This window comes from Balaenoptera borealis, assembly GCF_965194805.1.
Source record: "Balaenoptera borealis genome assembly, chromosome: 2".
In the NCBI taxonomy this organism is placed as follows: domain Eukaryota; kingdom Metazoa; phylum Chordata; class Mammalia; order Artiodactyla; family Balaenopteridae; genus Balaenoptera; species Balaenoptera borealis.
Window position 1 is genome coordinate 174,749,263 of NC_138867.1, and position 13,440 is coordinate 174,762,702.

Here is a 13,440-nt window from a genome sequence, read left to right on the forward strand (position 1 = left end):
AAGAATGTTTCAAGGAGGCAAAAACTGTTAAAACAGGTACAACGTTTATTATTATTAGCACAGCACAATATGTGGGAGAGCACACAGAGAAGTAGTCTATTTATTTAAGACAGAAGCAAGGCAAGGGTGTGGTGTCCTCCCTAATGAGGAGGAGTGCAGTAAAGAGGCAGTTACATCAATTACACAGGGCAGTTCTCAGGGTCTTTGTTCTCCTCTGGCACGTTATCTTGTTTCTTTTCCCACACCTGACCTGTCCAAGGCCTTCCCCAATATGCATGCACATCTTTTTACCAAGACGGATTCCAGCGCAGAGGCTAATGGGAGGTTTGACATCACCTATTATGGGGTGGCGCCCCCTCCCTTTATGACCCCCAAGGAGCCTTCCTGCACATGTGGTCGTCCTATCTCTTTACTCCAGCAGAGCTGAGTTCCTGCCACTAACTTTGTCCTTGGCGTGTCTAAGGAAGACAAAGCTCCAAATTACTCTGCTTGACAAATTCCAGCTGCTCAGTCCAGGGACCCATTTATCTCCTACCTCAATCAGAAGGGGTGAGATTAAAATTCTTGCATTATTTGTACCAGCTAGCAAGAGACGGTTGTGAAATTCTCCATAACCTTGCAAGCAAGTTGATACACACAACTGTTATTAAAAATGATATAAAGTTATAGTTGTTTCATTAAAATAAAAGTAATCAATACTCAAAACTCATCACTTTCTAATTACTTTACAACAGTTTCACTTTTCTAAAGTCACACAGGTTAGGAGACCCAAGACTCTCAGATAAGGGGCTTTTTCATTCCACACAAATGGTCACTACCATAGTTCAGAGGAGGAAGAAAAGTTTTCTGGGTCAATTACACAGGCTCATTTTGACTATTTTTCTTCACCTGTTGAATAGAGGTCTACATTCAAATGCACAACACTAAAAGTATCTTCACTTATTCACTCAGCCAACGGGTACTGAATACTGAGTGGACTGATTCATTTATTCATTCAGCAAACAGGTGTTGCACCAGGCACCCAGCTCCACCTGGGGTAAGCTCGCCTTCAAGGAGTTTATGGAAATGAAAATCTAACCGCTAAGAGAGAGGGAAAAAAATCATAACCACACCATACAAAAGCAACTGACTGCTCTTACCTTTTGATATTGTTCTTTTGTGGGTATTTACATCTTTTGGGTATTTGAGAGTGTCTTATTTTTACAATTTTTAACCAAAACACTTACATATTTGTAATGATATTATAGAAATCATTCTGCATTTTTTCCTTTTACACTGATGACACAACTTTTCAAATTTCTCATTAGAGTTGTAAGGTACCTCTTTCCAATTAAAAATTAAACAGCTGTGGTTGCCAAGGGGGAGGAGAGGTGGGGGAGGGATGGTATATATATATATATATAACTGAATCACTTTGCTGTTCAGCAGAAATTAACACAACATTGTAAATCAACTATACTTCAATTTAAAAATTAATTAATTAAAAAAATTTAAAAAGCAACTTTGAGCTTTTCCCCTGCTCCTCCCAAATGCATGAGGGTGAGCCTTCAATTACTCTGATTGCCAATCATCCCCTTTCTTCTGAATAAAGGAAAATTCAGTCTCTCGTGATCTGAAAACGATACTGATAATTGATCAAAAGTGACTTTATTTCTTTTGGATGTATACCTGAAATGGGATTGCTAGGTCATATGGTAGTTCTATTTTTTAATTTTTTTGAGGAACCACCAGACCCTTTACCATAGTAGCTGCATCAATTTACATTCCCACCAATAGTGCAACAGGGCTCCCTTTTCTCCACATCCTCACCAACACTTGTCATCTCTTGCCTTTTTGAGACTAGCCATCTAACAGGCTTGAGGCTCATATGTGGTTTTGATTTGCATTTCTCTGGTTATTAGTGATGTAGAGCACCTTTTCATATACCTGTTAGCCATTTGTATATCTTCTTTGGAAAAATGTCTATTCAGGTCCTCTGCCCATTTTTCAGTTGGATTACTTGGTTTTCTTGCTACTGAGTTGTGGAACCTTTTTTTTTTTTTTTTCCGCACCATGCAGCTTGCAGGATCTTAGTTCCCCGACCAGGCAGTGGAAGTTTGGAGTCCTAACCACTGGACTGCCAGGGAATTCCCTGAGTTGTGCAATCTTAAAAAACAAAACAACAACAAAAAGCTGAACTCATAGCAACAGAGAATAGACTGGTGGTTTACCAGAAGCTGGGGGATGGGGAAAAGAAGATTAAAAAAAAAAAAGTAGCATGGAGGTTACAAGGGGCTTAGGGGAGGGGGTCATGGGGAGTTAGCATTTAATGGGGACAGAGTTTCAGTTTTGCAAAATGAAAAGAGTTCCGGAGATGAATGGTGGTGATGGTTGCACGATAATATAAATGTGCTTAGTATCAATAAACTGTACACTTAAAAAAGGTTAAGATAGCAAATTTGTTACATACATTTTTAAATAAATACAATCAATAAAAACATTGAAAAATAATTAACAAAATATTTTTAATATTTTGTTGTATTGAGCAGTGACTACACACCATGTGAATGATCTCTCAATCCCCACAGACACCTCAGGCGATAAGCATTACATGGAACCACAGGAAATTGTCGATATTGGTTTTCAGCCACAAAAATGACAATTTAATAAGGTTCCACCTATTACTATCTTCATTTTAAAGATAAGGAAAGTGAGTCGTAGAGGCATTAGGTGACCTGGTAAAAATTGCAGACTTTAGGCAAGGAGAGAGGCCAGGGTTTCAGCCCAGATTTGACTGATTTTAAAGCCCAAACTTGACCGTCTCCATGGCCTTCCTGCCAACAGCTGCTAGGAGGAAAAAAGGCAGATTTTTTTCCACAGAAGGGACAACCCCAAGGGCCTCCTACGTAACTAAGGGGTTTCACTGTCACATGTGACCCCAGCCTGGGGCTTGCTAGCTGCCCGTGAAGAAAGGCTTGGGCAACACCTGGCTCTTCATTGCTCTGAGCGTCCTTCTCAGTTTGCTCTGGACAAAATACCCACCCAGGAGTTTCCCATTTCTCAGTTGCATGCTTGAGATCTTTTTTTTTTCTCTAGGTTTCTTGAGCTACAATGGACATATAACATTGTGTAAGTTTAAGACGTGCAATGTAGGGCTTCCCTGGTGGTGCTGTGGTTAAGAATCTGCCTGCCAATGCAGGGGTCACGGGTTCAAGCCCTGGTCCGGGAAGATCCCACATGCCGCGGAGCAACTAAGCCCATGTGCCACAACTACTGAGCCTGTGCTCTAGAGCCCGCGAGCCACAACTACTGAGCCTGTGTGCCACAATTACTGAAGCCCGCGCGCCTACAGCTCGTGCTCTGCAACAAGAGAAACCACTGCAATGAGAGGCCCGCGCACCACAATGAAGAGTGGCCCCTGCTCACAGCAACTAGAGAAAGCCCGTGCACAGCAACGAAGACCCAACACAGCCAAAAATAAATAAATAAATAAAAGAAAAGGCTATTTGAAAAAAAAAAAAAGATGTGCAATGTAGTGATTTGATACATTGCAAAATTATCACCATCAGAGTTCAGCTAACTCCTCTATCACATCATATAATTACCATTTCTTTTTTTGTGTGTTGAAAGCATTTAAGATCTTCTATAAGCAAAAAAAAAAAAAAAAGGAGAGGAACTGAATATACGTTTTTCCAAAGACATACAAATGGCCGACAGGTGCTGGGCATCAGTAATCATGGGGGAAATGCCAATCAAAACCACAGTGAGATGTCCCTTCACACTTTATTTTATTTTTATTTATTTTTTAAACTTACTTTTGTCTTTATTTCATTTATTTATTTATTTATTTGGCCGGCAAAGCATGGCCTGCAGGACCTTATTTCCCTGACCAGGGATCGAACCAGTGCCCCCAGCAGTGGAAGCCTGAAGTGTTAACCACTGGACCACCAGGAAAGTCTCCCTTCACACTTTAGAATGGCTGATATCAGAGACCACAAGTGTTGGCCAGGATATATGTTTGAGATCTTATCCTTTAGGGAACATTATCTGCCCCATTCCTGTGGCTTTCTCAAGGGCCTGCGCGGGCGTGGCATTGTATTCCTGGAACTGTTCATTCAATGTTTAATTTTTTAAAAGCTTTCCACTTCAAATCAGGCTTCTCAGTGTCTGCTGAGCCCATTAACCTCCCAGGTGTGTGTGCGTGACCCTGGTCACTCATCAGAAGAGGAAAGTGGTGAGTCAGCCCCAAGTCAGGAGGGGCCCAGCCCTCTGGGGATGATTTGTCCTAGAATAGGTTCTTTTCTCTGGGCGCTCACACCTGCTGTTTCCTCCCCCCCAGGTGTCATCCCAGCACTTGGCAAGGTGTGTGATGACCTGTCTGGGAAACTCCTTTCCTCTGGTTGCTGGGAAATGAATCTTGCTGGCTTTGAGAGATGGGCACTGTATCTATTCCCCACATATTTCTATATCATCAGCTTGGAGTCTGTCCTATTTCCCAGAATATGCCAGGCTGATCTGCAACTGTGATGCTTTTCTGGGAATGTTACTATGTTACAAACAGCACCCTGACATTTGCTAGCTCTGTGACGCTGCCACACCTTCTCCCTGAGCCTCGGTTTCCCTACCTGTAAGGTGTCTCTGGGTAACACCCACCTTGCTGGGTGGTTATGACAATTATTATAATTAAATAACAAGAATGACCTTTACCCAGATCCTGCTAGGCAGCAGGCACCAGGCCAGAAGGCTTTTCAAAGTCATGCTGGCATTTAATAACTGGCATTTAGGGATTCCTGTATTAAAAAAATTTTTTTGAGTAGGCTGAAACTGAGACAGGCTGGGACCTGAAACCTGGGACCTGGAACCCTTTGCTGCAGTGCTTGCACCTGGACACACATCTCCTCTCCTCAGGCAACAAAATACAAAGAAACTATAAGGGACTAAAAATAACTGCGTGCATGTGCAGTTGGGGCAATTTCTGGACAAAAGATACAAAAAGACCAAAAAACCCAACTGCCACTTCTGAGGAGTTGGGAGCAAAAGCAGGGTACTGTGCATGCACACTGCACACAGCATCACCAAAGGGTGGGCAGACCACCCCTCTGGCCTGACCCCTGGACCCACCTCTACCCTCACCCCATAAAAGGGATCAGCTTGCCCCCCCCTCAGGGAGCAAGGGAACCTGTTACCTGTTTTCACTCCAAGCCTTGCCTGAATTTCCTGTCTGGCCTCTTGTCAATTTCTATTGATTAAGGAGTGTAAGAACCCTGGTCGGTAACAAAACCATTTCAATAAATTCCCTATGGACTCAAATGTTTGGTCCTTGGTGAGCCTAAAATTGCACTCTGAGGAAATTACTGAAGAAAAAATGGGGAAGGGGAGAGAGAAAGAAAAATAGAGGGAAAATATTGGCCTCATCTTGGGGTATTCCCTTAGGACAATGGAACATATAAGCTGGTTACATTTCTCCCTTTACATTGGCTCAGAGTCAGTTATACCCAATGTTGACTTAATATAAGGTGCTTTGTTAACATGAAAAATAGGCATCAACGTTTTTAGACATTGCTTCATTTTTTCCCTCTGATCTCCTCATTTAAGTTTTAGCTTGCTGTGTGTAACTCTATATTCCTTTTTCACTTTGAATGAGGAGGGGTCTACATGCATAAGTACTATATTAATGAGAAAAATGCCTCAAAGATGCACAGACCATCCAATTTTTTTAAATTAGGGGTTTTTAGACTGAAGTCCATAAACGCCTGCGTAAGGTATAAATAGACTACAGATGGTCAGTAATCTTCCTGAATATTTAGGGAAGTGGCTTGGGTATCTGTGCATCCCCTCTCTGCACCCAGAGAATTAATAGATTTCATCAGATTCTCCAGTGGATCCACGACTCCCTAGATATTATGCACCTCTGCTGTAGATAGTATAAATGTAATTCTTGGATCAAGCCAGACCACCAGAAAGTAACCTGTATCCCTCATTGGTATGGCCCACCACCAGCAAGCTTTAATCCATTGGGTCCAAACTGGGCTGATTCTGCCCCCAGGGGACATTTGGCAATGGCTGGAGACATTTGTTTGTCACACCTGGAGAGAGGGGCAGACGCTATGGCATCTAGTAGGGAGAGGCCAGGGATGCTGCCGAACATCTTACAATACACAGAACAACCCTGACAACAGAGAATTATGCAGTAAGTTCCAAATATCCATAGGGCAAGGTTGAGAAACCCACCTTGAACAAAATCTTCTGCTGAAACCTCAATCCTGGCTTGCGGCCAGGGGCGTTACAGAAACTAATGGTTTGAAAGGCAACGTTGCATTTATAGTACCAATGTCTCGGTGCACACGATCTGTTGGGCATCACTCAGCACCCCATTTGGCCCAACTGCAATGATCCATCGGAGAAATTTCTTTCAGAATCGGTGTCAGCCAAAGCTTGGGCTCTCTTGAGCAAGAAGTGTTACTGAACGCAATTTCATGTGCCTGATGCACAGTGAGGCAAAACAAACCTAAAGGTCAGAGTTTGGAGCAGAGAAAGGTTTATTGCAGGGCCAAGCAAGGAGAAAGGCGGGAAGGGGGAGTGTTGGGTGGGGGATGCTTATGTTCCAAAAAAACTCCCGAACTCCCCGAACGATTTCAGCAAAGCATTTTTTTAACATGTTTATTGGTGTAAAATTGCTTTACAATCGTGTGTTAGTTTCTGCTGTATAACAAAGTGAATCAGCTATACATATACATACATCCCCATATCTCCTCCCTCTTGCGTCTCCCTCCCACCCTCCCTATCCCACCCCTCTAGGTGGACACAAAGCACCGAGCTGGTCTCCCTGTGCTATGGGGCTGCTTCCCACTAACTATCTATTTTACATTTGGTAGTGTATATATAAGGCAAGGTGAGAGAGAAGCCTGGTTGATTGTTGCAAACTTCTTGGTTCAGGAATCCTTTGTTCTTGCAGCTGCCCATGTAGGTCAGGTCATGATGTTCCTGTAAACCTCTCACAAAACAAATGCTATTCTCTGTTCTGCAACTTTTTGTCTCTATGTGAATGGGAAAGTGTTATACACTTGATGGTCAGAGCCTTGAGAATGAGCTATCCTGTATATTTCAGGCTATAGGCACCATTCTTAACTCAGAGCAAAAGCCATGGAATACTAAGGTTAAAGTAAAAGAAACAGATCTAATATGGAGTCAGATTTGTTCTTCCCTATGACAGAAGTGTGACTGTAATTTCTAGATACAGGGCATTTGTTCATTCAATAAGTATTTACTGCCTTGCCTGTCCATTGCCAGCCACTGTTTGGGCTCTGGGGAAAAGCAGTGAGCAAAACGGATACAATCCCTGCCTTTCTGAAGCTTTCACTCCAGTGAGAAGACAGAAGCTAAATGAGCTACACAATGTATGATATAATTACTGGCTACAAGGGAGAAGGAGTTACTTGGGTACAGAGAGACCAGTCTGTGCAAAGACCCTGGGGTAAGAAGGAGCACTGCAGTTTTAAAGAATCACTGGCTGGCAAAGTTGTGGGAGCCCTGAGAGCAAGAAGGTAAATAGTACAAAAAGCTAAGAAAATAGATGGCAGCCAGACCATGCAGCCTGGACCTGGCTGGCTGAGGCAGGCTTTGATCTTTGTCCTGGAAATGGAAAATTAAGAAACACCTTAAGCTATAAGGAGGATACACTGTAGAGGGCAAAGTAGATATAGAGAAAAAGGAGGCTTTGCAGTTTTTTAGAGCTAATGATTGCTTTGGCATCCATCCGTCCATCCATCAAAATCACTGAATGTCAATTTTGCCTAAATACTCATGCTTTAAATCTCTGCAAGGACCGTGGAGAAGGAATAGCATACGGGGGCTTGTTAGACATGAAGAATCTCAGCAGGACCTACTGTATTCGAATTTGCATTTAAACAAGTGATTTCCATGTGGATTAAAGTTCAAACAGCCCCACCATTAATATTACCAATACTGACAAGAGTTGTCATGAGGCGTGGGATTTAGCATGGCCAGTACCCGGCATAAGCTGGCAACTCAATAAATGGTAGTGCTACCGTTTTAAAATTTGTAATATTGCAGCTTCAAGAATTGGGCTGCAACTCTGGCTGCTTCTGGGTAGTTGTTGGCCAGGCTCACTTGTAATGATGGGTATTTGTTATTCAGGGAATGTTTACAGAGGAGTGCCTCAGTTTTAAAAATTTTTATTGAAGTTAGTTGATTTACAATGTTGTGCTCATTTCTGCTGTACAACAAAGTGACTCAGTTATACACATATATACATTCTTTTTTTATATTCTTTTCCGTTAAGTTTTATCACAGGAGACTGGATATAGTTCCCTGTGCTATACAATAGGACTTTGTTGTTTATCCATTCTATATATAACAGTTTGCATCCACTAACCCCAAACTCCCACTCCATCTCTCTCCCTCCCCTACCCTCTTGGCAACCACAAGTCTGTTCTCTATGTCTGTGAGTCTGTTTCTGTTTCGTAGATAAGTTCATTTGTGCCATATTTTAGATTCCACATATAAGTGATATCATATGGTATTTGTCTTTCTCTTTCTGACTTACTTCACTTAGTATGATAATCTCTAGTTGCATCCATGTTGCTGCAAATGGCATTATTTCATTCTTTTTTTATGGCTGAGTAGTATTCCATTGTAGATATACACCACATCTTCTTTATCCATTCATCTGTCAGTGGACATTTAGGTTGTTTCCATGTCTTGGCTATTGTGAATACTGCTGCTATGAAATAGGGGGTGCATGTATCTTTTTGAATTATAGTTTTGTCCAGGTGTATGCCCAGGAGTGGGATTGCTGGATCATAGGGTAATTCTATTTTGAGTTTTCTGAGGAACCTCCATACTGTTCTCCATAGTGGCTGCACCAACTTACACTCCCACCAACAATGTAGGAGGGTTTCCCTTTTCTCCACACCCTCGAGGAGTGTCTCTTTTAAAGTACATTTGTGGTTCAGGATTTTCTAAATTACCAGAGAGGTAACACTTGTCCTCTCTCCTCTCTCTCTTCTCTCCAGGAGGAATTACTCACCTGGACACCAGAGTTCTGCTTAGCCTGGATGCAACCACAGGGATTCTGGGTGATCGTCATGTGCCCACATCTCAGCCTTCTGCTGGGGGGCTGTGCACAGAGGTACCCATCTCCCCTGGGAGACCTCCAGGGACACACTCACTGTCCAGAGTCAGGAACATGAGTGACCCTTCTGTGGACACCAAGAGGCAGCCGAACAAGAGAAAGCTGATCAGAAGGGCAGCAGCCAGCCCAGTCTCCTCGGGCCCTCTGAGTTCCCAGAGTCCAGGCGCCAGAAGCCAGGGATGGGACCCAGGAGGCACCAAGGTCCTGGTGCATCCAGTGCCCCCTGCCCAGCCACACCCTCCTCGCTCAGAGCTGAGGCACCCACCAGCCTCCCATTCCCGGACCAGAGACAGTAAGTCCTTGCTGTTTTACTCTTCCAAGTTGACATTGCTCATTCAAGTGTTTTACCGTCTTTGGTTCTGACCTGATTGGTTTAACAGATGTTGAGGTTGTGCCTGATACCGACGGTCAAGGTCACTGCGGCCAAATCCTTCCCGGCATCACACAGCTCAGAGGCAAACAGTGAAGGTAGACTTCAAACAAGTTGTCCCAATAGATTGCGATGATGTGGAGGCGAGGAGAAGGACCCGGGGTCCTGGCAGGGGGCCTAACCTGGGTTAGAGAATCTGGGTTTCTTCCATTAGGCACTGAAATTGAAGCTGGAGGAGAAGGAGTTCACCAGCAAAGGCCAGGAGGTGGGAAAGACACAGAGACCTAATTGATGTTTTTTTCTCCTTCCTCCCAGCTGCCTCTTTCTTTCTTCCCCTCTCCACTTTCTCCTTCTCTGCTAACCTTAATTGCCTTCTTCCCCTTCTCCCTCCTCTTCCTCCTTCAACTGTTTCAAAACCGATTACCATTCATTTCTTGAGTCCTTCGGGTCATGGGCAAAGGCCCTGTGGCTCTTTTTTTGTGCAGACCTCAAGCTCAGAATGGTTTTCACATGTTTAAACGGCTAGGGCAAAAACAAACAAACCAACCCTAAATAAACTAACCAAAAACAAAACAAACAAAAAAAGAGCAAAAAGGAATATGCAACAGAAACCACATAAGCACAGCTTATGAAACCACATAAGCACATAAGCACATAAGCACAGCTTATGGAACCTAAAATACTTTCTCTTACAGAGAAAGTTTGCTGGGCCTTGGAGTATATGATTCATTTTATTTTCACTGTTTCTTTTTACTTTTGTTGTGGGTGGCTGCTAGAAAATTTTAAATTATATTGTATTTTAAATTGCATTGTATTTCCACCGGAAGAACTGCTGCAGGGGGTTTCCAGCATCTGCTAGAGGGGCACACGTCCCCCCTCGGTTCTTGCTCATCTCTTCCCCCAAGTGCTGTCTGGTGAGTGTAGGTCAAGGTAGAGAGGGACAGGGGAAGCCAGTCATTATTCTTGTTGGTTTCTGGCCTCAGACTTCCTGGGTTTGAATTCCTGCTCTTCTGCTCTCTGATTGTGGACACATTTCTTTCTTTTTTTAAAAATTTTATTGAAGTACAGTTGATTTACAATGTTGTGCTAATTTCTGCTGTACAGCAAAGTGACTCAGTTATACATGTATATATTCTTTTTCATATTCTTTTCCATTATGGTTTATCACAGGATATTGAATACAGCTCCCTGTGCTATGCAGTAGGACTTTGTCGTTTATCCATCCTATATATAATAGTTTGCATCTGCTAATCCCAAACTCTTACTACTTCCCGCCCACATCCCCCTCCCCCTTGGCAACCACAAGTCTGTTCTCTATGTCTGTGAGTCTGTTTCTGTTTTGTAGATACGTTCATTTGTGTTGTATTTTAGATTCCACATATAAGTGGTATCATGGTATTTCTCGTCCTCTTTCTGACTTACTTCACTTAGTATGATAAGCCTCTAGGTCCATCCATGTTGCTGCCAATGGCATTATTTCATTTTTTTTTAATTAATTAATTAATTTATTTATTTATGGCTGTGTTGGATCTTCGTTTCTGTGCGAGGGCTTTCTCTAGTTGTGGCAAGCGGCGGCCACTCTTCATCGCGGTGCGCGGGCCTCTCACTATCGCGGCCTCTCTTGTTGCGGAGCACAAGCTCCAAACGCGCAGGCTCAGTAGTTGTGGCTCACGGGCCCATTTGCTCCGCGGCATGTGGGATCTTCCCAGACCAGGGCTCGAACCCGTGTCTCCTGCATTGGCAGGCAGATTCTCAACCACTGCGCCACCAGGGAAGCCCTATTTCATTTTTTTTAATGGCTGAGTAATATTCCATTCTATATATATACCACATCTTCTTTATTCATTCATCTGATGGACACATTTCTTAACCTGTTGACCCTCAGCATCTTCATCTATAAAATGTGGTCGTAAGAGCAATGTCTCTCCTCTGGGTTTCCGTGAACATATAATGAGATAACATATGGCAAAAGCTTAGCACAGTGCTTGGCTCACAGAAATCACTAGCAGGAGGACAGCTCCCTAAAGCCATTGCCTGGGGACCCTCTAAGTCACCACCTCCCCGAGACTGAATGAGTTCTTCGTATATTTCAGGAGAGCCAGCGCACTTTTGCCTAGGCTCTCCTGGTCTGGCCCCACCTGAACACTTCCTTACAGCCCTGCCCAGCTGCTTCTGCGGCCACTTGGGATCAGCAGCCCGTCACGGTGTTACCTGAGCTGGCTGACACCCACAGGTGTGGCCGGGAGACCATGGAGGCCAGTGGGGCATGACAGTCACTAGACCAATTTTGCAGCAGGAGGGAGTCCTCCTTGCAGCTGAGAAATGCCACACAGCCTCTGCTAGGGGTGAAGGAAGGGCACGCTGACCCCTGCCTGGCCAGCCAGCAAGAGCTGGGCACAGGGCGGTGCTGGACATTTGGGGATGAATGTGGCACCAGCTCCTGCCTTTGCTTTGTTTTCCAGCTCAAAGCACCAAGCAGACGTGTCTCGTTGGCACCAGCTTCATTCACTCATTCACTCTTTTGGCAAATATTTATTGAGCGCCTGCTTTGTGACCAAGCACCAAGCACCAAGCAGACGCGTCTCGTTGGCACCAGCTTCATTCACTCATTCACTCTTCTGGCAAATATTTATTGAGCGCCTGCTTTGTGGCCACACTGGTGCCGAGCACAAGCGATGCACAGCAAGCAAAACGATCAAGGCCTCTGCTTTCATAGAGGCAGAAAAAAGTGAACATAGAACTGGGTGAGCAAGGGGCTGGGTGAGACTTCAGACAAGGTGGTCAGGGAAAGCCTCTCTGAAGAGGTGGCATTTGAGCCAAGACTCAATGGTGAGAGAGATCCTGCAAAGGGAAAGGGATTTCAGGCAGATGGAACAGCCTTTGTGAAAGCTCTAAGCAGAAAATGTGTGTGGCATGGCTGTGGGGGCTTTAAGAAGGCTGGAGTGGCTGGGGTGTTGTGAACAAGAAGGGAGTCCTGTGAGATGAGGTCAACAGGGTGGGCAGGCGCTAGCTTGTGTGGGGCATTTGTATCAGTCATCTATTGCTGCGTAACAAATTATCCCCCAACATGTAAAGGTTTAAAACAACATTTGATATGTCACAGCTTCTATGGGTGAAGCATCTGGGTGCAGCTTAGCTGGGTCCTCTGCCTCAAGTTCCCTCACAAGCTGCAGTCAAGGTATCATTTGTGGCTTCAGTCATCTCAAGGCTCAACTGGGGAAGGACTTGCCTCCAAGTTCACTGTTGGCAGGATTCGGTTCCCAGTGGCTGTTGGATTAAGGACCCTCAGTTTCTTGCTGGCTTTTGGCCGGAGACCACCCTCACTTCCTTGTCACGTGATCCTCTCCCACGTGGCCATTTGCTTCATCAAAGCATGCAAGCCCAGAAGGCAATAGAGTCCGACAAGATGAAAGCATCAATCTTTTGTAACCTAATCATGAAAGTGATTGCCATATTCTGTTCTCTTGCCATATTCTGTTCATTTGAACTGATTAAGTCCAGCCCACACCCGAGGGGAGGGGGTTCCACAAGGGTGTGATTATCAGAAATTGGGGATCACTGAGGACCATCTTTGAAAGCTATCTAACAACAGCTGGCTGAGCCAGTGTGTGATGTTGGGTCTTAATATGAGTGCAGGGAACTAAGTAGGCGTTTACATACGTTATTTTGCCAGTCTGCCTCTGACAAGAAAAAGCCAAGGGATCTCGCAGTGGAAGAGAGAAGAAGACTTTGTAGCTCTAGAGGTCAGAATTTGGACCAATAGAGGGATGCTATCATGATTAATCATAAGAGTTTTGATATATCATGATTAATCATGAGTTGAATAAGGTAGTGAGCTCCCCATTGCTAGAGGCATGCAAGTAGAGGCTGAAAGACTCCACATGGGGAATGTTGTAGCAGGTCCTTATAGGCTGGGCAAGACCTGAGCATTTTCATG

At 44.1% G+C, this 13,440-nt stretch overlaps 1 protein-coding gene across 1 annotated transcript in view; it reads left to right on the forward strand.

The window, feature by feature from the left end:
* The window catches only part of MUC16 (mucin 16, cell surface associated), a 143,198-nt gene that overhangs the window by 31,310 nt on the left and 98,448 nt on the right, over positions 1-13,440 (forward strand). Inside the window, exons 2-4 of the mRNA XM_082380461.1 lie at positions 9,015-9,493; positions 9,718-9,768; positions 11,660-11,762. Of these exons, the coding sequence (XP_082236587.1) occupies positions 9,015-9,493; positions 9,718-9,768; positions 11,660-11,762 (633 nt within the window). The remainder of the gene's footprint in view (positions 1-9,014; positions 9,494-9,717; positions 9,769-11,659; positions 11,763-13,440) is intronic.